The sequence below is a fragment of the Nuphar pumila genome, chromosome 2 (genome assembly GCF_984573655.1).
Source record: "Nuphar pumila chromosome 2, dmNupPumi1.hap1.1, whole genome shotgun sequence".
NCBI lineage: Eukaryota > Viridiplantae > Streptophyta > Magnoliopsida > Nymphaeales > Nymphaeaceae > Nuphar > Nuphar pumila.
The window spans coordinates 103,512,592-103,539,645 of NC_143250.1; the positions used below are offsets into that span (position 1 = coordinate 103,512,592).

At 36.6% G+C, this 27,054-nt stretch overlaps 1 protein-coding gene across 1 annotated transcript; it reads left to right on the forward strand.

The window, feature by feature from the left end:
• The first annotated feature begins 913 nt into the window (after positions 1-913).
• Positions 914-26,453, forward strand: LOC149846492 (G protein-coupled receptor 1-like). Its single transcript, XM_089998031.1, has 9 exons — positions 914-1,318; positions 12,291-12,322; positions 12,876-13,045; positions 14,986-15,084; positions 17,176-17,273; positions 17,416-17,472; positions 20,276-20,419; positions 25,730-25,800; positions 25,989-26,453. Exons 1-9 carry the CDS (start codon positions 1,154-1,156, stop codon positions 26,092-26,094), a joined length of 942 nt encoding a protein of 313 aa, XP_089854157.1. The 5' UTR covers positions 914-1,153; the 3' UTR covers positions 26,095-26,453.
• Positions 26,454-27,054: the final 601 nt, after the last annotated feature.

Here is a 27,054-nt window from a genome sequence, read left to right on the forward strand (position 1 = left end):
CTTGACTCGTTTAAGCTAAACGAGCTGCTTGTGGCTCAGCTCACCAACTATATGAACCGATCATGAACGAGTTCTTGATGAGCCGAGTCAAGAGCTGCTCTGTTCGTTTACCAGCCCTACTTGCAGCAAAGGACTTACACCTAAGGTATGAAACTCTCGACCTCCAACTTAAAAGCTTTTAAGCACGGATATTTAGATATAGGAAAAATATTGCAATTTATATTGATATTTTCAAAAAACCAATATCATTCCAAAAGTGAAAATTTTCAAATATTGCTTATTTTGAAAGTATTACATTTTAATCATGAAAATAATAAAATAAAAAATTTCTAATTATTAATATATTTTACTTATATGTACACATATTGTATGTTTTTATATAAAATGTGATATGTTTTTAGATTTCTAAAAAAATTAACTTTTCTATAAAATATTGCGAGATTTTTTCTTGCCCAAATTCTCCTGAAAAACAAACAAGTTTTTCTGATTTGGCAGCAAAACCTTACAATATTTCCAAAAGTGTGATTTTATCACGATATTTTCAAAAGCAAATGTAATACTGAAAAACACGATATATTCAAAATATCACCGTCACATTTTTAGAGAGTTGATTAACACAATAAAACACTATTTTTTTCATTACCAACCGGGACTCAGCTTGTCTGGTAGGAGCAGCTAGTGCCCGTCACCTTGTGTTGGGACGTTGCAATTTCAAATCCCAGTGGTATCATTCTATAACCAGTAGGAGTCTTCAGCTTGCCTTTCAAAAAAATAATAATAAAACACTATTTTTTTCATTTTTTAATATTTTCTCATTTTATCAGGATATTAAATTATTAACACAGTAAAAAACATTATTCATACTTTTATTTAATTTATACTTCTATATATAAGCCGGCAAAACTTCCCGGCAAGGTGACTCTCTGTTAAAATCAACGGCCTATATTTTGCACCCGTTGCTTATCGACGACGCGCGAAATCGAAGAGAGGGAAGAAGAAGAAAATGCAACAGCAAAAGCAGCGAGGAATTCCTCCTCCACCGGCGTTATAGTTCGTTCTCTTAACGGAAGGCCTCCTCATGGCTTCTCTCGCGAGCCCTAGAAATTAGGGTTTCTGGTGCTTCCTTCTCCGAGAAGCCATCCGATCGGCGAAGATGCCCGGCGACTTCTCCGCAAGCGATCTCCGCGTTCTGGACGCCGTCACCGGCGGCGCCTCCGCCCTCTCCTTCTTGGGGTCGGCCTTCATCGTACTCTGCTACGTCCTCTTCAAGGAGCTCCGGAAGTTCTCCTTCAAGCTCGTCTTCTTCCTCGCCTTGTCTGTGAGTGCTTCCTGCACCTCTCGTCTCGGATTTCTCAGATCCCGGCTAGTTCGAGAGAACGAGCCGGATGTTACGTTGCTTCTTTCTAATTTGAGTAATCGGATGAGGAACATTGTTTCTTTCGTTTTTCTTGCTTAAATTTTCTTTAAATTTTGTCGCATTTTGTTATCCTTCAACTCTCGTGCTGGAATTTGATCTCCGCTGTTCCATAGAGGAGCGATCTACGTTTTTTCTTAGGTTTTCAGTCTCGTAAAGTTAAGCAAGTCCTGGATTAGCTACAATTCATGTAAATTGTGCATTTTTAAAGTTGTTAGGGCTAGGAAAATGCTGGTTCTTGATTTATTGCTTTGTTAACGGTTTCCATTAGCCTGAATTCGAGTATGATGTAGCATGCTGGTTGAGAAGGTTGATCGGATGTGAACCTTGATGCCTTGAAATAGGCACATTGTTGATTGCTGATAGAGCTGAATAGTTGTGTCTAGTGAGCAAACAGACACAAAGGTGATCCTGTTTCTTCATTGAGTTGCAAAGAGCAGGAGACATTAGTATGTAGGTGATAGCCCTTACTACTGATTTTTTCTACAGGAGTGCATGTGTGGATCTTTGGATGTTGTCAAGATCGTACTAGAATGCCAGGTTACGATAGTTGGAATTGGAAATGACAAATTTGGAGGGACTGATACTCTTTAGTGTTTTAAGTAGTCCGTGCCATGTCTTTTGAGTTAATCCAAACGCTGTGTGCAATTGCATGGACAAATAGGTGCTTGGAAAATTTGGGAGCGCTGTCCTGTCCTGGGCAACATCAGTTTCTGAGTTGATTTTTTTTCTTAATGCTCGGTGATTTGCTGACCTTTGAAGTTCATCACTCATGTTGAATACCTGAAGTCATGCTTGATTTCTATATATTAGAACTGATACCTCAAAAGCATATGATGTGTTTGTTGTCTTTTCTGCTAGGCCTTAGAGTGCCCATGCTGTTTCATTAAGCAACTGTAGATATTCCTGGGTCAATAATATGTTGGTGCAGTTGGAAAGTTTGTCTTCCAGTCGAATTTTGTGATCTTATTTATCAGTGCATGGATTAGCTTCTTCGACATTGATTACAGCGGATACTGGCAGGAAGGACTGATCAAATCTGAGAGCCAGACTTAATAAAAAGTCTGTTAAATTCTGTCATATGGCTGAACTCTAGGTGCTCTCCAAAGAAAAACTCTGATTTAATGACATTGAAGGCTGTCTCTGCCTGAGAGAGACTGAATTTGATCCCATGTTCAAGAGATTTTGATATATGCTCTCTCACACACACACAGGTATCCTTTAGAATGTACATAAATCTCAATAGGAAATAAAAAGTCTGCCTGTATATGTGGATGCTTTCATGTAATTAGCTCAAGAATGTTTTGGTTCCTTTTGGCAAATCAGTTACTAGAAGGATAAGTTGGTCTGTAAAGTTTAGGAGGTACTATTTGTTTCTTGTAGCGGAGTTCCTGTCACATTCTTGTTCTTGTTGTTGGCATGGTACACATTATTTGGGTAGGTTGTCCAAGGAAACCCTGTTCTTATGACAATTCCTATCGCATATGATCTGTGAAGGATCCACATATCCAAATTTTGTTGGTATAGAGAGATGGTAACTTTGTTTTTCAGTTGATCACGCTGATTTGGTTTTGAAAGGAAAGAAAAAGGCTATATAAAAAGTGCAGGTGTTGCTTTTGGTAACTTGTGGCATTGAAATATCTTTGAAGCCTTTAAAAGAACAGGTCTGTTTGTAAAATCTAGGGTGAATCTTCATGAATTAAAGACAAGAAAAATATTAATTCCATAATTTAATCATTGTCATAGAGGAAATATTCTGAAAATATGATGATCCTATCATTTGATGTAGTGAAAACATGATTAAAAGGGAAGGTATCATGATATTTTCACGATATCAGAAACGTAGAGATATTGCTATATTCTCACTATAATTTTGATACTTTAGTGTTTTTTACTTTATATATTTCAAATAAAAGATTAGGTATATTGTTGCTAACATTGTAGATAGCACTCTTATTGTCACAACACATCTTGAACTCTCATATTTGCCAACAATCATCTTAGTCAGTCAACCTCCATCATGGTGGTGGTCATGGCTCAATATTTTTCTTCTATTGACGATAACGCGACTTTTTATTGCTTATTACATCACAAGATCAATGAATCACTTAGGAAAACCCAAAAACCCACATTTGAGTGTTGTTGAAATTGATAGAAATCGTAGGTTTCCTCTTTCATACACAAGACAATACAAAATGAAGGGAGAGAATGAGAGAGCTACAAAATCCTCAATTGGAGGCTTGCGGCATTGGCTTCCCATTCGATATATGTTGTTACAATTACTAGGGTACGAAAATACCCATTATACAACAAGTAAAATTTATAATATGTAATTAAATAAACTCTAATTGGGTTTGGATAAGATCCAAACTCAATCATGAATGATGATTTCTGTTCATCCTCCCTCAAGTTGTACGTGGTTTTGAACCATGAACAACTTGCCTTTTAACATCCAAAATCTGTCCTTGATAAACCCTTTTGTAAACAGGTCAGCAACTTGATCAGCAGTCCGAACAAATTTTGGTTCAATTTTCTTCTCTTCGACTTTCTGTCTTACAAAATGTTGATCAATTTCAATATGCTTGACACGACCGTGATAGATAGGATTAAACGACATGTTGATGTCACCTTGATTGTCACATAAGAGAATATATTTAGATATCAATTCTCCTACTTCTGTCAACAAACGTCTGATCCATGTTACTTCAGCTGTAGCAACTGCCATTGATCTATATTCAGTTTTTGTGCTTGACCTGACAATAGCCCTTTGTTTTCTACTGCTCCAAGAGACAAGATTTAGGCCAACAAAAATACAATATCCTGAGACTGATCTGCGCTCATCTGGATCTCCTGCCCAGTCTGCATCTGTGTAAACGAGAAGTTCATGCATGTGATGTTCATTCATACTTTTTCTGTACAAAAGACCATCCCCAATAGTTCTCTTCAAATATCGAAGAATGCGTTTAACAACTTCTATATGCCCAATATGCGGCTCATGCATGAACTGAGATACCTGATTGATTGAATAGACAATATTAGGGCGAGTAAAGGTGAAATATTGAAGCATCCTTACTATCCTGCGATATCCTGTAGGATCCTCATACAAATCTTCATCTTGAGAACTGAATTTCTAATGAAGTACACTGAGTGTGCTTAGAGGCTTCCAATCTTTCATACTTGCCTTGTTGAGAACATCAATAGTATACTTATGTTGGGTAAGTATCATGCCTTCAATAGTTCTGTCAACTTCTACTCCAAGAAAATATCGCAGTTTACCAAAATCTTTCATCTTGAACCTGTGGTTCAAGAGTTTTTTGACCCGCTCAATATGCTCATTAGAGTTACCTGTAATCTATGTCACACGGACTCGGCTCCAAGGTCGCCGCACCCGTGTCGACACGCACCGACACGGGTGCGGACACGGGTGCGGCTCGGACTCGGTCAACCCGACCCTGGGTGCGGTCAACGCACCCAGGGTCATTTTGGTCCATTTTTTGGAAATTTTTTTTTTGAAATTTTTTTTTTAAATTTTCTGGGCTACAGCTGTAAGGAAAAAAACCCATCACAACTAAAAAACCTGTACACTTTCAAGTTTTAAGTACAGAATGGGCACAACTCAAGTTTTTGTGGTTTTTTCCTGTATGAAGAAAGTGAATTATTACAGTGTATGAAGAAAGTGCCCAAAAGTGAATTATTCCTGTATGAAGAAAGTGTACAGAATGCCTTCACAACTCATCACCTGTCCCCTAATGGGCACAACTTTGACCGAGTCTTATATATATATATTTTATTTTATTTTTAATATATATATAGCTGAGTCCCCGTGTCCAAAATTTTTGAAATTGCGCCGCACCCGTGTCGCACCCGCACCCGCACCCGCACCCGCACCCGCACCCGCACCAATGTGACATAGCCTGTAATGATTATGTCATCTACATATATCAATAACAAGGTAACTGTATCTTTAGATTTGCCGACTAAAACCATATTTCTCTATTTCAAGAGAAAAGCTATTAAACCAAGATCGAGAGGCTTGCTTCAAACCATATATAGCTCTCTTTAATCTACACACATATTCTTTGGAGTTTCCTTCTGCGTACCCAGTGGGCTGCTCCATGTACACTTCCTCCTTCAGAGTTTCATGTAGGAATGCATTTTTTACATCCAGTTGACTGATAATCCACTGATGCTCAATGACCAATGATAGTATGATTCGAATAATGCCCATTTTTACAACCGGACTGAAGGTCTCATCATAGTCTTGTCCTTGCTCCTAGGTGAAACCCTTGACAACCAGTCTAACTTTATATCGCTCAATAGTACCGTCCGGCTTATACTTTATTTTATACACCCACTTGGACCCAACCACATTTCGATCATGTGGTCTGCGGACGATCTCCCAAGTGCCACATTCATGAAGTGCCTCCATTTCTTCATTCATAGCCTCAATCCATCGCTTAGAATTTGCTGCTTGATAAAATGTTGTGGGTTGATCTTCCTTACTTAAAGAGGTTAAGAAGAGTTGAAAATCCATAGTGAAATTCTCATAACTAACCCATCTATCAATAGAATGTCGAGGTCGAGTGGATCTTCTGGGAATAGAGGATGAAACAAAAACAGAAGAAGAATTCATCTCCTGATCAGAGTTGGGAAGGATCCCCTTCTCACGTCGAGAGTAAACAATGCCCTTATGCCTTTCGGGAGCCAAGAGTGGTTCTGAAGTGATTGCAGCATCATACATGTTTCTCTCATCTCTTTGATTGCATTCTAAAGGACAAACATCATGAATACTAGAAAAGAGATTAGAGTTCAACCAGGGGTGATAAACTTCAATTTTAGGAGAAGTGTTAGTATTGTGGTCAAAATTCAATTCATCAAATACAACATTCATCGATATTTTGATACGCTTACTCACGAGATCATAGCATTTGTACCCTTTATAATCATCAGCATACCCCACAAATCTGCAGTTCAAGGCTTTATCCTGAAACTTGTGTCACCTTGAACTGTCAACATGAACATAACGTACACACCCGAATACCTGCAGATCATGATAATTTGGATGAACACCATGTAAGGAAAAATAGGGTGACTTGTTTTCCAAGATATTCATGGGCAATCGGTTTATGATATGAACCGTTAAATGGAAAGCCTCTGCCCAGAAGGTAACAGGAAGGTTACTATCATGCATCATGCTCATTGCACTCTCGACAATATGGCGATGCTTCCGTTCAGTAATCTCATTCTGTTGAGGTGTATGAGGGCAAGACACCCTCCTACTTATTCCATTTGTCTGGAGAAAATTAATAGTCATTTGAGGAGAATTCACTCCCTCTATCGCATTGAAAACAAATGATGTTATCAGAGAATTGATTTTGAACAAAAGAATGAAAATTCTGAAATAACCGGAAGGTTTCAGATTTACATTTCATAAAGAAAATCCATGTATATCGAGAATAACTATCAACAAAAATGAGATAATATATGATTCCAGATATGGAAGGAATTAGAGTCGGACCCCAAACATCAGAACAAATAATTTCAAACGGTTTTGAAGCTCTTTTATTAATAGAATGAAATGGAAGAACATGACTCTTACATTGAAGACAACTAGAACATTTTTTTATCATTGACATTCGTACTTAGACTGGACTTGAGAATAAGAATGTTGTAAACAAGCTTTTCAATAAAATGACTACTACAATGACCCAGACGACCATGCCAAAGATTCAGCTCAATACATTCAGAAAGGCTAAAAACACTCTCAGGAGGAACTGAAGATGATGATGTGAGCTTCAAGGTGGAAGGATTCTCTTGGAACACGTACATATTCCCTTGTCGTTTTTCTTCAGCGTACGTTTTCTTCGTGTGAAGGTCCTTGACACGAAAAGAAAAAGGAGTAAACTCAACTAAAGCATTGATGCCATCTACAAGTTTAGAGACAAAAACCATATTTTTCTTGATATTCGGGACATAAATGACATTTGAAAGAGCAAGAGAAGAAGTGGACATATGAATGACAAAGTTTTCAATGTGAGAAATACGATGGTGAGATCCATCTACAGTGACTATACTATTTCTACCAGCATAAGGAACAAGAGTTAGGAACTTACCAGCATCACCAGTGACATGAGTGGCTGCACCAGAATCAACATACCAAGTGCCCTGATCATTTTGTTTTAAATTCAATTCAGCTAGAGCATCTCGCCACTGTTCTTCAATTTATCTGACACCTTTCTTAGCTCTGGTTGTTTGCCTCTATTTTGAGGATTAAACCAGCAATTAACTTTGATATGCCCTCTTTTATTGCATAGAAAACAAGTGGGTATTGGTCTTTGCCTCTGCCCATTGGGAGGAATATTTGGTGTAGATAATATGCCACAACTTCCTTGTCCATTTCTTTCTTGACCCCCTCTTTCCTGAAAATCATACCTACCATGTCCTCGCCCATATGCAACTCCTGTAGCAAGAACATCGTGTGCTCCAACATGAGCATGAGTTTCTTCAGAAAATCCCTTCAAGGTCATCTCATACAGTAAAAGCTTGGCACGAAGATCTTCAAATGTAGGTAAATCTGGCAAACACAATAAGGAAGTAACCATCATATGATAATTTGATCCCAGCCCACTCAACGTTTGTTGCACCATATCTTTGTCACTAGGTGCGCATCCCACAATGGCAAATTGATCTATAATATTCTTCATTTTGTTCAAGTACTCCATAATAGTCACGGAGTCCTTCCTCAGCATTTGAAACTCTTTCTTTAAAAATAATACTCTGGCCTGAGAAACTTGAGAATATGTCTGAACTAGTCGATGCCATAATTGCATTGCTGAGCAGTCATCTGGAATTTCCACAACCACTTCCTGTGACAATGTAGAAGTGATATAGGCAATCAACGCCTGATCTCGCTTCATCCAGGATACGTACTCAGGATTTCTAACATAGGTAATATAAAGATCTCCCTCACCATTCTTTTCTTCTTGTGGTATGAACTTTGGAGGAACAGAAACAGAACCATCTAGATGTCCAGAAAGGTCCTGACTTCTTATGAATGGTATGATTTGTCGCTTCCAAGTTAGAAAATTGGAATTGTTCAGTTTCTCAGACACGAGTTGACTAAGAAAGTTTGAGGAAAGGCCAGACTGAGAATGAGGAAATGAGTCCATATTCTATTGAAACTGAAAACAAGAATGAATAGGAAATAAGAAAATAGCTTTATGACAAAGACCCAACTACTATTGAATTCTAATATAATTCAGAACAGAAATTTACTGCTGCTACCTTTTTTTTTAACGATGGGTAAACCCGAGGCAAAAAACTAGAACTATGCAGTAAGAATCTGTTCTGAATAAAATTCAATCAGTAAGAGGGGTACGTTATTTTGAAAATAACGTGTTTTCTTTCAGAATATGAGAGAATATAAAGAAGCAGTACAAAATAGAGAAGAAAATGGATTCAAATATGATATTAGTTAATCAAGATAGATCTGGGATCACTTCCGGATTTGAATCTGATGTGATGTCAATGTGCAAAAGGCTTTGACGTGATCCTCTTCAACCTTTGAAAACACGCATAGATCAAATCCGATTTTGCTTGATTATTTAAGCTGTTAATATGTAAGATCACGTGCAACAATATGACAATATGAAAAGAAGAATATTAGGCAAACAAAGAATAAAAAATATGACAACATAAACAAATCCAAGTTTTGGAAGAGAAATACGTTGGATTTTGTAAGGAGAAACACGCTATTTTGAATGGTTTGATTTGAAGCCAAGGATAATAAAGGAGGAAATCAATACAGCAATAAGAAAAAAGGATAAGGGGAAAGGATAAGATCTTGGGTTTAGAAGAAGATGGAGAAGGGGGAAAGGAGAAAGGAAAAGAAGTCTTACCAGATGTTCATAAGAAGATCATGATCCTCAAGGTTGGATCTGGGGCTCTGATACCATGATAAAAATCGTAGGTTTCCTCTTTCATACACAAGACAACACAGAATGAAGAGAGAAAATGAGAGAGCTGCAGAATCCCCAATTGGAGGTTGTGGTATTGGCTTCCCATTAGATATATGCTGTTACAATTACTAGGGTACGAAAATACCCATTATACAACAAGTGAAATTTACAATATGCCATTAATGAAACATGTGCTTAAATATGTAATTAAATAAACTCGAATTGGGTTTGGATAAGATCCAAACCCAGTCATGAATGATGACTTCTTTTCAGAAATTACCTCTCTAATCAACATCAGTATAAACAATTAAGTCTAAAGCAGAAGAAGACAAGAAAGGTCTCTAGACCATATGAATCGATGTATGAGCATGTTGGAATGGACTGGTTGTATGAACAACATGAGCTATATCTAATATGGTGATGAACACCAATTGAGATAGGAATATGCTTCTGATCAAAGTTGTCATTCGAGGAAGCGGGAGCGAGAAGCAATTCGGGAAGTAGAAGCGGGAAGCGAGGCACTTTCAAAATTTTAGGAAGCGAGAACCATGGGGCGACTTAGAAGCGAACCAGGAATCGTCTCGAAAGTGACCTAGGAAGCGAACTGGAAGTAACCTAGGAAGCGAGGAGGAAGAAAAAAAAATGAAAAAAGGGGAGGGGAAGCACACTTCCTAGCACGTTTCGAAAGCGTGATGTTTCACGCTTTCAAAACGCTCTTTGGGGAAGTGCGAATGTATCTTGAAGATTGCTCACATCCTTGGTCTCTTGTGGTGGACCAACCAAAGCCACTTTTTTTCTTCCATCTTCTTCAACTTAGGACACAAGGGTTTGATGTGTTCTTGTGTGTGTCAATGATGACAAATAATCTTTCTCTTGTTCTCGTACTCATTATTGTGTCTCCCAAAATGAGGTGGTTTGTATGTTGAAGTATAGGATCTTAACCTAAATACGGCCAAGACTGCAAGACTGATCCTCCGTCATTTTTAGGTGCTTTCTTTTTTAACCTATTTTCCTTCATGCATGCCTCATTAATAATATCAACAATCAAAGGAATCTTCCCTTTATGGATAAGAGTTGACTTGGTGGCATTAAATTCAGGTTGTAACCCAGTTATGAAATGATAAAAATGCTCCGCATCTATTTGGTTTTGTCAAAGCTCATTATCCAAAGGGCAATGCCATTTTGGTTCAAGTAAAGCAAGTTCTTCCCACAACTCAAGTAGAGCATTACAAAATTCTCTAATGCTCATTATCCCCTTGATTCATCATACTAATCTTATCTTGCAAATTGCACATATGTTCAATGTCTTTAAGCGAATACATATTCTTAAGATAACTCCAATCATCATTAGCTTGTTCAAATTTTGCCAAGCTAAAACACTTCGTAATGTTAATGCTATTGATAAGTCATGGCATCATCGTTGACTGCCACTTTTTTTTGTACTCTGATATGACTTTAGTTTTCTCTTCTCCTTGAAGCTCTACATCCTTCTCATTGTCGACTTTGGTGAGGACAAGTTTTTGTTTCGCATCGGAACCATCTACCAATCTCCACAAGCCTTTGCCCTAAATGTGGTGCTTCATAATAAAAGACAACAACACGTAATTTGTGTCGTTGAGCTTGATGGGCATGACGGTGGCACTCTCTTTGTTCTCCATAAATGAAGACCAAGAGAGAGAGAGAGAGAGAGAGAGAGAGAGAGAGAGAGAGAGAGAGAGAGAGAGAGAGAGAGAGGAAACACGAGCACTTGAATCACAAACACTTGAATCACAAACACTTGAATCACAAACACTTGAAGAGAGACCCACGAGCAGATGAACCACGACCTCTCCACTTCAAGATGCTTTGAGTTCACCAACTTCAAGAATCAAGAGCTCAATCACTTTGATACTATGTAATGAAGTGAACACGCACAAATGAAGCTCCAAGAGCACCAAAAACACAAGTCCAACAAGCACAAAAAGTCTACCAAATCAGCCACTAAGGGCCAAAACACAAGAAGCCACTAAGGGCACCATAAAACCTTACTCAAGAGAGCACTCACAATATAAAAATTTATATTTTTATTATGGGTGAAATGCACAAACAATGCATAGAAGAAATGGGGATGAGATACCCCAATATATACAAAAGAGATGGATCCTACTAGCCGTTAGACTAGTCTAACAGCTACTTAGGACTAGCTACAAATAATAAAAAATAAAAAAGAATACAAAAATAAATACAAATATATATATGATTGTAAATAAATATATATATATATATATATATATATATATATATATATATATATACAACCATGTATATATATATACATAGTTGTATATATATATTTATTTACAATCATATATATATGTGTATATATATATATAGTTGTATCTCCATATCTATACCTTTAGAATTTTCCATACAATACCATATGTACCTGCACCTGCTCCTGTACCTATGTGACATAGCCTATTCTTTTTTTATTTTTTATTTTTAAATGCTGATATTTTCTTGAGATTTGTCAAAAGCCTATGATTCTGTATATGTCCTTGCTGGTATACAGCCAATACTTGTACACCTTTTGAAATCGTCTTGATAACATAATAGTAAGTTAAAACATTATAAATAATACTAATATGTTGTAATAAATGTAAATCTGTCATCATTTTGAAAATTGCAGGATATTTATGAGATTTTTTTGTTTTAGAAAATCTCATTGAATGTACCCACTTCTTCAAATTCAAGGATTCTACTGAAAGTCTCTTAGTTTCTCATTTTTCTATTATTTAGGTGATGTAATCTATGCTCTACTGTCCATTTGATTGCATTGTGATATGTCTGTAAATGACATCAGTGCAGATCCCTTTATTAGCACAAATCTTAATATTTTTATTTTGGGAGTTTGCTGATAAATGGTGTTCTTGTTGCAGGATATGTTTTGCAGTTTCTTCAAAATATTTGGGTATGGTCCTCTTATGATTATCACCGTGAGCAATTAAGTGATATACAATTAAAAGTTGAGAGTTGTGCTCCTTCTGCAAAAGCTGCTGTTGCTTTAGTTTAGTTCAGTTAGCAAGTAAAACTTGAACACTGATATGGTGCCGTGTATATACTAAAAGTAATGCATGCTTGCAAAACCTGTCTACTTGGGACAGACTCTTGCATTTTTTTGGAGTATAGGAGGTTCACCTTCACCATCATTTAATTAAGGGTGCTTATATTTGAAATTGTTACTACAGTGACATTGCCATAGATCATTAGATATTTGTGGTGTTGGATGAATAGAGATGCTGACTTCAATGGTGCTGCTTCATCCTCATTGTGTTCATTGGGATTAGGTGTTTGTCATCCTGGATGAGAAATATTTTCTTATGAATGAAGTGTGCTGGTAGTGGAAACAGTTTTCTATGTTTGTTGCTCTAGTGGAATCTCTTAGAAGTTGATTGTGATTTCTAGTTCTTAGTATTCTTATTAATGACAACATCATGTTTAATGTGATCCTTATTATGGTGCAGGGATCCGTCAAAAGGATTTTTCTGTTATGCACAGGGATACAGCACACATTTCTTTTGTGTTGCATCGTTTCTATGGACCACAACAATAGCATTCACCCTTCATCGTACTGTTGTTAGGCATAAAACAGATGTTGAAGATTTGGGTCCTATCTTCCACTTCTATGTTTGGGGTAAGTGTTGTCTCATGATTAATTCTATGGATGTAACCATTTATTGCCCATGCTTTGTATCCTCTTTTTGTTTTTTGGACTGTTATTCAAAGTATAGTTTGAAGCACCTCATATTTTTTTAGTGTGGTAAAATTTGCTTCTAGGATTCATGGTTCTAGTGCTATTCTGTCCTTTTGTCAGACACATGCTTCTCAAATGTTTTTTTCTTTTAATTTTTTGTCATTTACGTTTAATCCTTTTCCAATGGCTTATAATCAAAATTTACTTCTAATGTTATACTGAATCAAAGATATTTTTAAGTGCAGCGGACTTCCCAATTTGCAATATTCTTCTCTTAATAATTCTTTTAACTGTAAAGATAGTGACTTAATAAGTCTACACCATAGTGACAAATATGAGCAATATTTTGAAAATCTTGTGAAAAAAATATTTTATTCTCGATTTTTAAACAATCAAATTACACTATTTTCATAATATTAATAGCACTATCATTTAAATGCAAATGTCATGATTTTATCGCTATATTTATATTTATATCAGCTAGATATTGAAGAGAATGATCTATTTTATGTTTTATATTTTATATCTTTATTATTTTTATATATTGTCCTAATATTTTGTTTATTTATTTTTTCTGATAAAAACAAGAGAAAGAAATTTCAAATTGCCATGAGAAATTGGCTACCATCATTTTGTTGTTTAACCTTCTGTCACTGTGGTCTGCACAAGTACCTGTATTGACATGCTTCATAAATGCGAGCTAGTTTAATAGTTTTCTTCAAGGTTGTAAGTATCATATCGTTACCCATATCGGTTGCTCCCAAAATAAGATACGTATTGTATCGTATCGTGTAAAAAAACATAAATTTTTAATATTTTTTTTCAAAAATTTCAAAAAATCATAAAAAATAAGAAAAAATAGAAATTAAAAAAAATCATAACACATGAAACAATGATGAATTGCACAAAATACAACCATAAAATCACATATGAATCATTTGTCTCTATGAGCTGCATAAGACATCATCAAATATCAACTATCTCACAAGAACAATGCAAAATATTAAATATCTTGCAATTAAGATCATGCCATAAGACTCATACTTTCATATTACATACAACAACAACAACAAAAACTACTCCTTCATCCCAAAACAATTGGGGTCGGCGATATGAACCAAAAAAGAAAATCATTCTGGGTCTTCCACATGAATCCTTCTCCAATCATTTCTATCCAATGCCATGTCCTCGGTGAGGTTCAAAGCATTCATATTACATAAATAAAAATATTATGGCAATAGTTGCACTCTATTTTCAATTTGTTTTCACTCATTATTTGAGTGCCCTATTGCTATGTTGAATCATCTGATGTCGTCATTGTTGGAGTTGGAGCATGATTTCTACCTTTATATAAATCTCTAATTTTCGCAAAAAGAATTTGAAGAGTAGTTTTGTAATTTTACTCATAATAAATTTTTTTTTTCTTAATCCACTTTCTTAAGTGAAAAAATAGTGGAAATATACTCTTACTAGAGGAAACCGCAAAAGCCTTCTCTCTTGTGCACGGATCGGTCCTCAAATCCTCTCACGACTCCTAGGGTGCATGGATACCCCTTTAATTGTATCTACACAAATAAGGGAGTCGGTCCTCAAGAGGTCTTTAAAAAAACAAATTACAATTTGGCCCTTTTTAAAGTGTCGATGGTGTATTGTACGATACATATACGATACACACCCGTGTCGTGATACAAGTGTGGATCGTATCGTTATTTCCCATAGTAACGATATGTATCGTACGATATGGTGCGATACTTACAACATTGGTTTTTATTTTTATTTTTCAGTCTTCTTCTCCTTTGGCAAGGGCAAATCTCTCTACTCTTCATAATTATCATTCTGCCTGATGTTAACATGGAGTATATTATTTTTTCTCTCTCCAGGAACTTCCCTTGTGATGACTATTGTACAGTCAATAGGTAATGATTATGGACGACTAGGTACTTGGTGTTGGGCTCAGACAGGACAAACAGGGAAGGCATGTGCATTGTTTGAGGCTATGTAGACTCTTTTTTTAATTCTCTTGCTGATATATCTGTTTTTAAGAAAACAGTGAACTAACCAATCACTTGTTCATGTCAAAGTTTCTCTGTTGAGTTATCATATTCATGGAAATGAAGCTGACAACTACTTGTTCAGACCTGAAGTGACTCTCTTAGCATTATTACATTCTGACATAATGGCCAGATGGTTGGTTCTTCCTACAGTCTGTCATATCTTGCAGGGGAAACTTCTTTTGCTTCTGTATATGTTTATATGTGTGCAATAACTTCTCTTGAACTTAGTATTGCACATAATAGGTTCCTGTGACCTGAGACTTGTTTTTATAAAAACTTAATCATTATTAATTATTTAAATGAGAGTTTTTCTGAAGATGATGGAAACTAACATCTGATAACTAATTTTTGGAACTGCCTATTATTTTCTGCATAGATTCAAGTTCAGCGTCCAGTGATTCTAAATACATATGCCTTTTGATAACTGCTGTAGAGTTGCTTTATTATGGTTGCCATCATTTTAACAGCTTTGTGTTGTCTTACTCTGTACGTTTCTCATGACTCATGTCTAGTTCTTAGGCATAGTCCAATCTCATTTTCTGGATTTCTTGGTAATGAAAATTTTATGATTAATTAAAAAAAAGATTTTTGGTGAAGATATTGACATAATATTGGCATGTTTTATATATAAAATTTTAAATATAAAAAATTAAAGAAAAATAGGAAGTAGAAAACTTATTAAAAGTATTACATATTGAACAAGGCGATAGTTTGAATTTATCACAAATTTATTGGTTTTGTATTGTTTTGTGCATTTATTATGATAACTTTGCAATAAACTCAATATAATTTCAATATTTTGATGCAGCTCCTAAGTTGTTTTAGAAAACCACATTCAGTTGATTTTTTAATAAACCTGCTGTGTGTGAATGACCTTGAGTTACCAGAAGCTCCATATAGAGATGAAAAACACGCTTAGGGAGTGTGATGCCTCATTTCCAAAATGTGACGGGATTCACACTTTTCCTGTGCTTCTCCCTTACTTCCTCTTACACATCTCACATGCTTCTTCCATTCTTCCTCTCATGCATCCCATGTGTTTCCTTTGCACGTCTCCCACTCATCCCGTAAATTGATAACCATAAATCCTAGAATTTGAAATTAATTACTACATCAAAAAATCATAATTTTCAAGAATAAATATTTTTAGTTTTATTTTAAAAGAAAATATTAAGTATATTTCTGAAAAAGGTAAATGATAGTCTTAATTAAAGAGTTAAAACTAGTAGAGTCAAATCAATTTATGGTTTTACATTCTTTCCCCTTTTCTTTCTCTTCCCTTATCTGAAAGTCCAATGATTTCTGGTTCCATTCTTTCATGTAAAATTCTATCAACTTTATGAAAAGTCTACCTAATTTATGAATGCTAATGGTTTACTTATTCTGATGACTAAGTATTTAGGACTGGCAATGGACTCATCGATAAAAAAAAGTGAAACATAACATCAAAGGGCTCTTTTATGATTTAAAAGTCAAAAGCTAATCTTATATAGTACTATAGTTGTATTACTATTTAGGTTCAATTTTTAACTTTTATGATTATAACTCTTTTTTGTTTCACATCACGAGAGCAACATTGATCATTTTTTAATTTAGTTTAAGCAAGAATTCATTTTTACTTTCAGTTGTTTTCCTGTTTCACTTCTGGCTCGATTCTTATTTCTTTTTTCGTTTGATTCCTTTTTGCTTCCCGTTTGATTCTTGTTTCACTTTCAAGTTAATTCTTGTTATTCGCCTTCTACAAGTTTTAAAAATGTCTTGCTTTTCGCTTTCACTTCCCATACCGTTTTCCACTTCCTCTTCCCAGTTTTGCAATCTTGGTTAGTGATCCTTATCTTTCCTTTGTACTTTTGTGTATGTGGCAGACAACATTTGTTCCCTATGGTTCTTATTTTGCTGAAGAATACACACACACACATATGCGTGTGTGTGTGTGGGTTTTTTTCCTTGATCTTACTCTATTCTTGCTTGCTTTTTATATCAGCTAAACCCCACGTTTATTTTAACTGCAGATAGTGCATCTTATGGCATTTTACATGCCTCTATGGGGTGCGATTGTCTTCAACGGATTTACATACTTCCAAGTCATTCGCATGCTGAACAATGCAACTCGTGTATGTGCATGATTCTGAAAGTGCAAGAACTTAAATTCTTTGGTTTAAACAGTACCGCACAAGATAATCCCTGTATAATGTTTTTTGAAAATTTTAAAGTCTTTTTTTATGTTATTAACAGTTGGCTGTTAAATATTTTCAGATGGCGGTAGGCATGTTGGATAGGACAAACCAATTTGATACAAGGTCTGATATGAAGGTAGCAATTTTGTCATTTTGTTAAAGGTTTTGCTTGATCCAAATATTTTCTTGAAAATTTTGTGCTTTATTTATGGCTGTTATGTTCCCAAATATGAAATCTCCTAGCTTTTGTTCTAGATCTTGCTATTACATATAACTTTCCCAATGAAATTAGTTTTCCACTACAACTCTATTCTCATTCTAGAATTTGGTTGCAGAAGATGAGGGTAAACCTGGTGAATTCTTGAATTTCTGTTTGGAGGCATGACCCATTCTATGTATATGTGCAACCTGGCCCATTGCACCAAGGACCTAGAGTAGGGATTCGAGTTGGAGCATGGGAATGATAGGTTCAGAAAGGCATATTACAAAAATTGTGTAGTACATTACTATTTTGACATATGTAATATGTCTTTCAATATGTTGCTACCAATATTATATGGGACAATCTCAAGCTTTCCCAAGTAGGGAGAATAAAGTGCATAAACTATTGAAGACCATATACAGTTTGAGGAGATCTTCTAGGCAGTGGTAATATATGGTTCACATGCAGGGTTGCCAAACTAAGAAGCGGAAGCGGAAAACGATACAGGAAGCGGAAGCGAGAAGCGAGGCATTTTAAAATTTATAAGCGGGAAGCGAAGTATCAATAGTATCAATGTGAGCAAAATAGGAATAAAAAATGAAGCAATATGGTAACTGAATAAGAACCGAACAAGAAGCCAGTAAAAAATAAAATAAAATTGATTATTCTTATATTTCATGAATTTTCAGTAAAAGAATGAATTTTTTATTAAAATCTAACAATGATGGTTACTAATTTAGAAAAAGTACATGAGAAGTGAGTGGAAGAGTGAGAGGAAATACATGAAAAACATGAAAAGAAACGTGAAAAAAACATATAGGAAGCATAGACTATGCGTGTGAGAAGCATAGAAGAAGCGTGGGGGAATCGAGATTCCCATGAAGTTTCGGAAGCGAGGAGTATCACGCTTCTGAAGCAAGTTTCCAGGAAGCGTGCTTCCCTCCTACCTAAGAAGTTTCCGGTTACTCTGTTCACATGTCTATAATAAGTTTGGGATATCTATTTTGGTTGTCCACACACATGTAACAAATAAATGTGAGATGCATTCCTCTCTTTTTCAGGTTGATCTGTGTGAGAATGCAGTCATGGTAGGCTAACCATGTGAATGTATCTACTCGCTGCCTTGGATGTTAACATGCTTTTTCTATGAAGAAGCCATCTTTGGAACAGCACCATATAATGGACTCATCAGTTGAGGTCAGGGTAATCATTTTGCCAATAACTGTTGTATAGATAGCCAATCCTGGAATTTGGAAATGAGAGATCCATTTGTGATCCCGTGCACATCCAGGTAAACAACAGTCAGCCACATTGCATCTTTTGTTTGTGGTCAAGAAATTTCTTGTTGCGCAAAGTTCGAACCAGAAACTGGTCTTGTGGCCATCACCTAATCTTAGGGAGATGTGTGCTTTGAATTCATCTTGTACTTTACCCTAGCTCTTCTAAATACTCAAAAACCCAGGTTCACCTGTGTTTCCATTCCATGTGAAGGGAAGGCCAGAGTTCCCATATTTTCTCTTCATTAATTCGATCCACCAATTATTATTATTATTATTATTATCGAATCCTATTTCCCTTCCTAGATTCTCTTCAACAGAAATCATCAAAACAACAATCTATTGAGTTGTCTCTCCATCTTGTTAGTCTGTTCAAATAAGGATAAAAGATATGAGGGAATGTCGTTAAGGATATGCTTGATCAAGGTTACTCTTCCTGCAAAAGATAAGAATTAAGAAGTGAGTTTTGATCTTCTTTTAACATTGGCTTCAACGACTTCACAAAGTTGGTACCTTGAAATGCCATTATATATATTCATTTACAAGGACTTCATTGCCAAAGTACCCAGTCAGCAACCGAAGATGTTAGTAGCTAAAGCTTTTATTTGAACTGGAGCATTAAAGACCAGCAGCTCACCCTTTTCCTTGTTTATGTGAAGGCTAGATGAGAGAGATAAGCACTTTAATAACAGCCACGTATGCCGCAATTGCTCTTCCCTCACTACGTAAGAAATAATTAGATTGGTGGCAAAAAGGATGTAAGTGATGGGATGCCTGGTATGTTTAGCCTTTCAAAGAATCACTTGCTATGGATTTGGAGAAAAGGCAGCTGAAGCTGCCACCAACTATGTCAAATAGAATCAGAGATGGTGGGTCTCTCGGTATAAACCCCACTCCTGACATTATGACTACTAGAGAGGGTTGCCCATATCCATGGGTCTGATATGGATCTTAGAAGATGATGTTATATTTATTTTTGTTCTGGTAACAAGAAAATACTCAAAATAATCGTACGAGATTTTTGCTGAACTTACCTTTGTCGGTTGCTAGCTTGGAATTAGTTAATTTGGTAGTTGCATCTGGATTTCTGCATTTTTTTGGGTGAAAATTCACAAGTTGATAAATGATTTACATATCAAGTTTTATTAAACCATTTTTTACTTGAGAAAAATACATATCAGTTGGAGACTCATCATGATGATACATCAAAGACATACTCATATTTTTTGTCTTACAAATGTGGGTTGATACACAAAAGCTTTTATTTTGCTGTTGGGGAGAAAGACATTTAGACATTTATGGTTTTATGTACTAAAGGTGTGCATCTTATTGAACATATAGGAAACTATGGTGCAACCTTTTTTTTTGTTATTGTTTTATTTGTTTAACACATGTATAAGACGTTTTGGCTATTTATAAAACAAATGTGATCATATTTGTTTTTGTTTTAATTGTTTCAGGCATTAAGCAGATGGGGATACTATCCATTGATTTTAATTGGCTCGTGGGCCTTCGGCACAATTAATCACATTTATGATTTTATTGAACCTAACCATAGAATATTTTGGTTATCACTTCTTGATGTTGGGATGTCGTCTCTCATGGTATGATCCTATGACCAAGCCAAATATGATTGATGCTATAATAGAATTCTTTGTGTGCTTGTTTTACTCTCATGTGATGCTGATGTTCTTGCAGAATTGTAAACTTAAGATCAACTCTATGTTTTCTGTTCACATAGATTGCTTGAAGTTTAAGAGCTCATTTTGATATTGCCATCTTCCTTCTCTTATTCTTGCCTTTCAAGCTATGGTGGGGAATCCATCTTAATATTTTCTGATATAAAAGAATTTTTTTTTATTGGTTGTAACAGTAAGTTCAGATTGGAACTGCTCACAAAAAAATCATCACAGAATGAATCCATTTTGATTGAATTTTTTAATAGAAAAACAACACTATGGTTCAGGTTTGTAAAAGTAGGCTTTTAAATAGTAGATACCATGTTCCACAATCATGTCCTCAAATGCTCACCCTGGGATGGCTTCCCTCTTTCTTATCTCCAAGTACCCTTTTCCATACTGGGTCCATATAGCTCTTTCCCCAGCTTGGTCCTTCTAGAAGTCCAGTTTGGGGAGTCATATCGCTTTGATTACAGAAGACCTTTAACTCATTTCCTCATGAAAAGCTTTTTCATTCTTTACAAGAGCAAAGTTTTGAAGAGAAAACATCCTAGCACGTTTGTGACCACATACAAAAACAAACGCATGCATATATGTGGATATGAGTTTGTGTTAAATCTATGGTGTAGATGTGTATATAAAAATTTGGTATCAATCAGTTGAATCTGACCTACTTTTGCATTTTGAAGTAGATCGGACTGCATATATGCATTTCCATGGTTTGTTTAGTGCCAATTGTGCTTCATATTTCGCAATATGAATGTGAAGAAGCATCTTTCATTTTGAAAATATCTAAACCATGGTTCACAAATGCTGTTGGCATTTCAAACTGTCATAATATCATTGTGATAGTGGAAAAAATAATTTGAGAGAGGACATGTCTTGGTATTCGAAAATATTGGCATTTTAAAGTTACTCTTTTATTCTTGTCATGAGATTTTGACTACTTTTTCAATTTTGTATATTTAAATGGGAAATTCTAAACATATATTTATTTATTCTTATCTTTTGTGTTTTGTATTTTTTGAAAAGTATTAATATTTTTTTAGATTTTCTTGAGATTTATAGGCACAATAATGGTATCTTGAGAAATTTCTCAAGATAGTCTCGTACTGTTGGCTATCACCTGGATCATTCATTTTTGCATTCTTCAATATGTATTTTAATATTCATTTTTTTTTATCAAAAGCGGGCTCTATAGTAAAGGAACCATAATAAACCCATCTATCTGAAAATACATGAGTAGGTGAATTTCTATCTCTGATACAAAATCTGTGCTATGCAAGCACACACACAGACATGTATTTGGTAGATTTTAAGCCCTAACCAGTTTAATCTAGGAAGAATCCTAACCAGTTATAAAAAGGGTAGTTGCATTTATTTGCTTAATTTGAATTTACTGTTGTATTCTCTGTGGCTTAGTGGAAAACAAGTATTAGATTAGCTACTTTTCATATTCAGATATGTTGTTAGAGGCATTGAAAATTAACAAAATATTGCATTGTAACTTTGTGGTAAAAAGTTTAAAATGTTCTTGAAATTAATTTGATCCAAATCATGTTTTCTTTTAAATGAAATATTGATAAATGCATCTGCAGGTTCAGGTTAGGCAAAACACATTTGCGACTAGGGGTGAACATGATCCGAGCTTGGGCTGTTCAAGCTCGACTCGGCCAGAAACACCACTGCTCAAATTTGGCTTGAGCTTGGAGACGAGATTGAACACTAGGCAAGCTCGGCTCGGCTCCGAGCTCAAATCGAGCCGAGCTTGATCGGATTCCAAAAAAAATGTTGTTTTGCATTTCCTGCCACCTCTAAAAGGACAATTGCTTTCTCGCCACCTCTAAAAAGACAGATACAAAGCCTCACCACTACTGTAGGCTGTACTTTCTGATTTAGAGGACACAAAATATATAAATATGTACACAACTGGATTGTCAAAAATAGAACAACTTTATTCAGCAGCGGGTTTACACAGCTGGATTGTCAAAAATAGAACAACTTTAGTCAGTCATGGGATTGGAACCTATCACCTTTTGACAAAAAGAGTTCCACCCTACCCTGTTAAGATAAATGTAATATTGTGATTTAGTTACCGAGTTATACTTATCGATGCTTCCTTTGTATTTGTTATTCTTTGTATCCTTTTTGTTTTCTCTATATACAAAATATACCTATTAGGTATTTAGTATTTAGCAGTGTTGTGAAAAGCGTTGAGGCGTAGCGAGGCGCGCTCCACCAAAATCTGAGGCGAGGCGTAAGCCTCGAGGCGCAAAGCGTAAGCCTCAAATTTTTTTTTAAAACTTAAAAAAACTATAAAAAATATCTAAAATTATAAATAAATAAGAAATGCTTTATTGATGAAGCACCAACCAACACAAAATAAAAAATCTCAAATAAATACGAAAAAAATATGAGATAATTAGTATAAAGAAAAATAATGTCTATATTTTTTTTATAGAAAGAAAAAATTAGACAAAACCTTAGCTTATATTAGTATCTTTTCTGGGGTACATTAATCCATGGGAAACAGAACTAGGAGACAGAATTCTGCACAGAATTTCATATCAACAATAACTAATCATACTTCACAGAATATTTGCAATGTTGAGAGAAAAAACTTAAGCAAAACATCAATGAGAGAGACATCAACTGGAGGAAATCAAGGCAACATGGATATCTTGAGAGAAAAAAATGAAAAACATAAAAACTACTTTAACTACAATGTGATTTTTATACAAGCTCTCCAGCTCCACCAATTTAATGCAGCTCACACATGGTATCTGACCTACCAATTACGATCTAAGAACAACTGAAGATTGATATGGGAACACCTAGAAACAAAAAAACATATTTGCAAAAAACATATTTGCGTGCAAATCTGTTGGTTATAGCAGGCAGGGGCCGAGCCCCATGGCAGGGGCTCGGCCCCTGTCTGCTATAACCAACAGATGGCAGGGGCCTTGGCCCCTGCCTGAATGAATCATAGAATGATCCTGCCATTCTATGGCTCCTGCTAGAAACAAAAAGCAGGCAAGGGCTTGGCCCCTGCCTGCTTTAACCAATAGATGGCATGGGCCGAGTCCCTGCCTGCTTGAAACAATATATGGCACGGGCCTCGGCCCCTGCCTGACTGAACCATAGAATGGCCCCTGCTAGAAACAAAAAACAGGCAGGGGCTTGGCCCCTGCCTAACAGAAATCATATATGGCAGGGATAGGAACCACAATCGGCAGGAGCCATGGGCCCTGCCTGCTGGAATAAAGCGCACGGCAGGGGTCGTGCCCCTGCCTGCTAAAGAGATTCAAGAGAGGGAGGCAGACACGAAGGAAAAAGAATGAAGGGGGTCGGGTTACCTGGGGTATGGCTGCTTCCGGCGTCGCAACTGCTTCCGGCGAGAAGGAGGAGGCCGATAAGGGAGAGATGCTAGAGAAGGATTGCGAGAGGGGTTGCGAGAGAGAGGGAGAGGGGCTGCGAGAGAGAGGGAGAGAGAGAGACTGTGAGAAATGGGAAAGGGGTTGCGAGAGAAGGAGAGGGGCTGCGAGAGAGAGGGAGAGATTGTGAGAGACGAGAGAGAGAGGGGCTGTGAGAGAGAGGGAGAGATTGTGAGAGACGAGAGAGAGAGGGGCTGTGAGAGATTATTTAGGGCCCCTGACCCTCGTTAGGGTCGGGGGCAAGATTTTAATTATGGTCAAATGAGGGCTTTGACCCTCATTTGACCATAATCATGAGGCGTGCGCGCCTCACGTTGAGGCGCGCCTCGCCTCGAGGCATACGCCTCAAGGTCTCTGAGGCGTACGCCTCTGTGCATTTGCGCCTCAAGCCTGCGCCTCAAGGCACAAAGGCCCTCGCCTTGAGGCAGGCGCGCTTTTTGCTCCTTGAGGCGCGTTTTTAATAACACTGGTATTTAGATTAAGTATACTTAAATGTATACTTGTAAGGCTCGAATAGATATTTTGTAATTTGTATTTGTATGTTTATTTTTTAGTTATTATTTAATGACTAATTTTGTAATTTTTAATTTTGGTCAAACTGTTTTGACCAAGCTAGCTGTTAGCCTATGTCACAGGGATTCGGCCAACAGGGTGCCGCACCCGCGTCGACTCGACTCGGGTGCGGGTGCGGCACCCAGTGCGGTCAAGCCGACCCTGGGTGCGGTCAATGCATCCAGGGTCATAACTGTTCATTTTGGACCCCCAAAAAAAAATACGAAAGTGCTGCACCCAGCGTCGGCTTTTTATTTGATTAGTGTTACTGTTAACTGTTAAAAAGTATATATATAATTATATATATACCCTCCCGCACCCCCACACCCAAGTTTTTTTAAAGTGCCGCATCACTGCACCTATGTGACATAGCTGTTAGCACTATGCCTAACAGCTATTTGGAGGAGGTTGCCATTGGGCCTACCTCCAAGTAGCCATTAGGCCAGTCCTCTCCTTTTCTCTCCCTCACTCTCTTATATAAAGGGTGTACATGTGTGTGTTTAAGTGAGAGAGGATGGATGTATATTGAGCGTGGGCATGAGGTTTTTCTTGTATGTTTTTTGTGTTATTTTACATCAATAAAATATTTATCTTTTTATATCTTGTTTATTCTCTCATATTTGCTAGCTAAATACATCTTTATAATGCTTTTGGATTTTATCTTTGTTATGTTTAGTTTTTTGTGTCTCGGGTTTCATGCCATTTCATGACAAATGAAGGCAAAATTGATTTTTGTATAAGATGGAAAACACACACACACACACACACATATATATATATATATATATATATATTACCTGACTGATCCTAATCGAGTTCAGTGACTTGATCAAGCTCGAGTCGTTTATCTAAGCCAAGTCTGGTCTTATGTTCAAGCTCGGCTCATTTATCGTCATGGATAAGCTCGAGCCGAGCATGTCCTAGCTCGGCTCGTTGTGCGCCCTATTTGCCACTTCGATTTTCGTAGTAGTTAGGGTGGTTGGGAGGATATAGTTATGATCGGCCTTTCTCTCTCTCTCTCTCTATATATATATATATATCCATTGTTCAAAGACAATTCATGTGTTCAATTTCTTTGTAGTCATATAATCTCATGACAGTCCTCATCTTTAATTTAATTTCGCTGCAAGAACTAAGAAACAGAGATTATAAAGATATTTGGTTCAAGATCATTTATTGCATGAGCCCTTTTTTCTATCAGATGTACTTTCGTGTTGGAACTGTTGACCTACTGTTGTGCTTGTTTCAGGGTCTGTTCAATTCAATCGCTTATGGACTTAATGCGTCAGTGAGACGTGCAATTGTTGAAAGGCTTGATCTGTAAGTTTTTTCAGCTGATGATATGCCTTTTGTTACAACACTAGCATGCAAAATCTTTGATAGAACTCTCTATCCTATTGCAGCCTTTTACTGATTCCGTAGGCTCACCCTATATACAATAAATTTTCTACTCTTTTTTTGCAGAAATTTCAAGGATTTAAACAGATAATTGGGTTCTGTTTTTGTAGGTGGTGCCCTGATAGATTCAGGAAATGGCTTCCAGCTTGGATTAAGCTCAGGGGCCAACAGCAAGAAAGTGAATTGGTTTCTCTGAAAGTTGAAGATCAGCAGTAACTTTGTCACTTCATCTTCCTTCACCAGATTGGATTTGCATGTTTCCTTCAAATTTTGCTACGTCCTCATCAACGTACTGCACTGCACTGTGAGGGTTAGGCAAGTAGAAGAAGAGGGGAAGAAGATCAAGAAGAAACTAGAATTCTTTGTTGGTGTAGCATAAGATGTGAAGGATGCCCTTCCATCTCTATAATCATTGTGAAATTCTGTTTCTTAAGATTCCTGTATCATGAACGGTTCATGTTTGCTAGAATGATGTTGTATAGTGTATTCTTTGTTAAGAGGTGCCCTGGATATTCATTCTTCTAGTCTTTGAAGCTTCCCCTACTGTTAAGATGACGCCTCTTCCACTTCTTGCTGCATGATTGTGACCTCACTAAAGCAAGCTCTTCATGGTTGTTTCTTTCCGTAACGAAATTCTTCCTACTCGGGAGATTTCCATTTATTAGCCCGTATCAATTAACACTAGTGGCATTTGACATTTTTGAGTGAATCTTCTGGCAGGCAGGTAAGCTTTGACTTTCTCCATCAATTTGGTTTGGTGCTTCTGCTTTGGTTGTTGAAAGTGCTTCAATAGAATTTACCGCACTGGAGCTGTCGTTTTAGAGCAAATCTTTTTACGCAACTTTTAGAACGATTATGGATGAGAGGAAACCCTTCTGCTTCCACTAAAGCCAAGCCCAAGAGGGTTCGGTAAAGAGTTGACTGCCGACCCCCCTTTCAATTTGGGAGGTTCTTCTGGGCCCCATTCTAGCCAAGATAGTGCAGGGCCAACAACCCTCCATGGCAATGTGGACGGTGGGCAACAGAGTTCATGATGTCTATGCTGGTACCATCGCACCATCTTTTAACCAGCTGGTCTAGGGTTTGAACCCTATTAGGGTCTATATCCTCTTGCTTGCCTATCAAATATGATTCGAGTCTTTAAACATAGTTGGTTTTACACTGCTGAAACAGGAA

What these genes read in the sequence shown, in the direction of transcription:
- LOC149846492 (XM_089998031.1), top strand. Translation starts at nt 1,154, where the DNA reads ATGCCCGGCGACTTCTCCGCAAGCGATCTCCGCGTTCTGGACGCCGTC. An exon ending in AGGACAAACAGGGAAGGCAT is followed by an intron (nt 15,085 to 17,175) that starts GTGCATTGTTTG and finishes AACTGCAGATAG; the next exon opens with TGCATCTTATGGCATTTTAC. An exon ending in ATACAAGGTCTGATATGAAG is followed by an intron (nt 17,473 to 20,275) that starts GTAGCAATTTTG and finishes TAATTGTTTCAG; the next exon opens with GCATTAAGCAGATGGGGATA.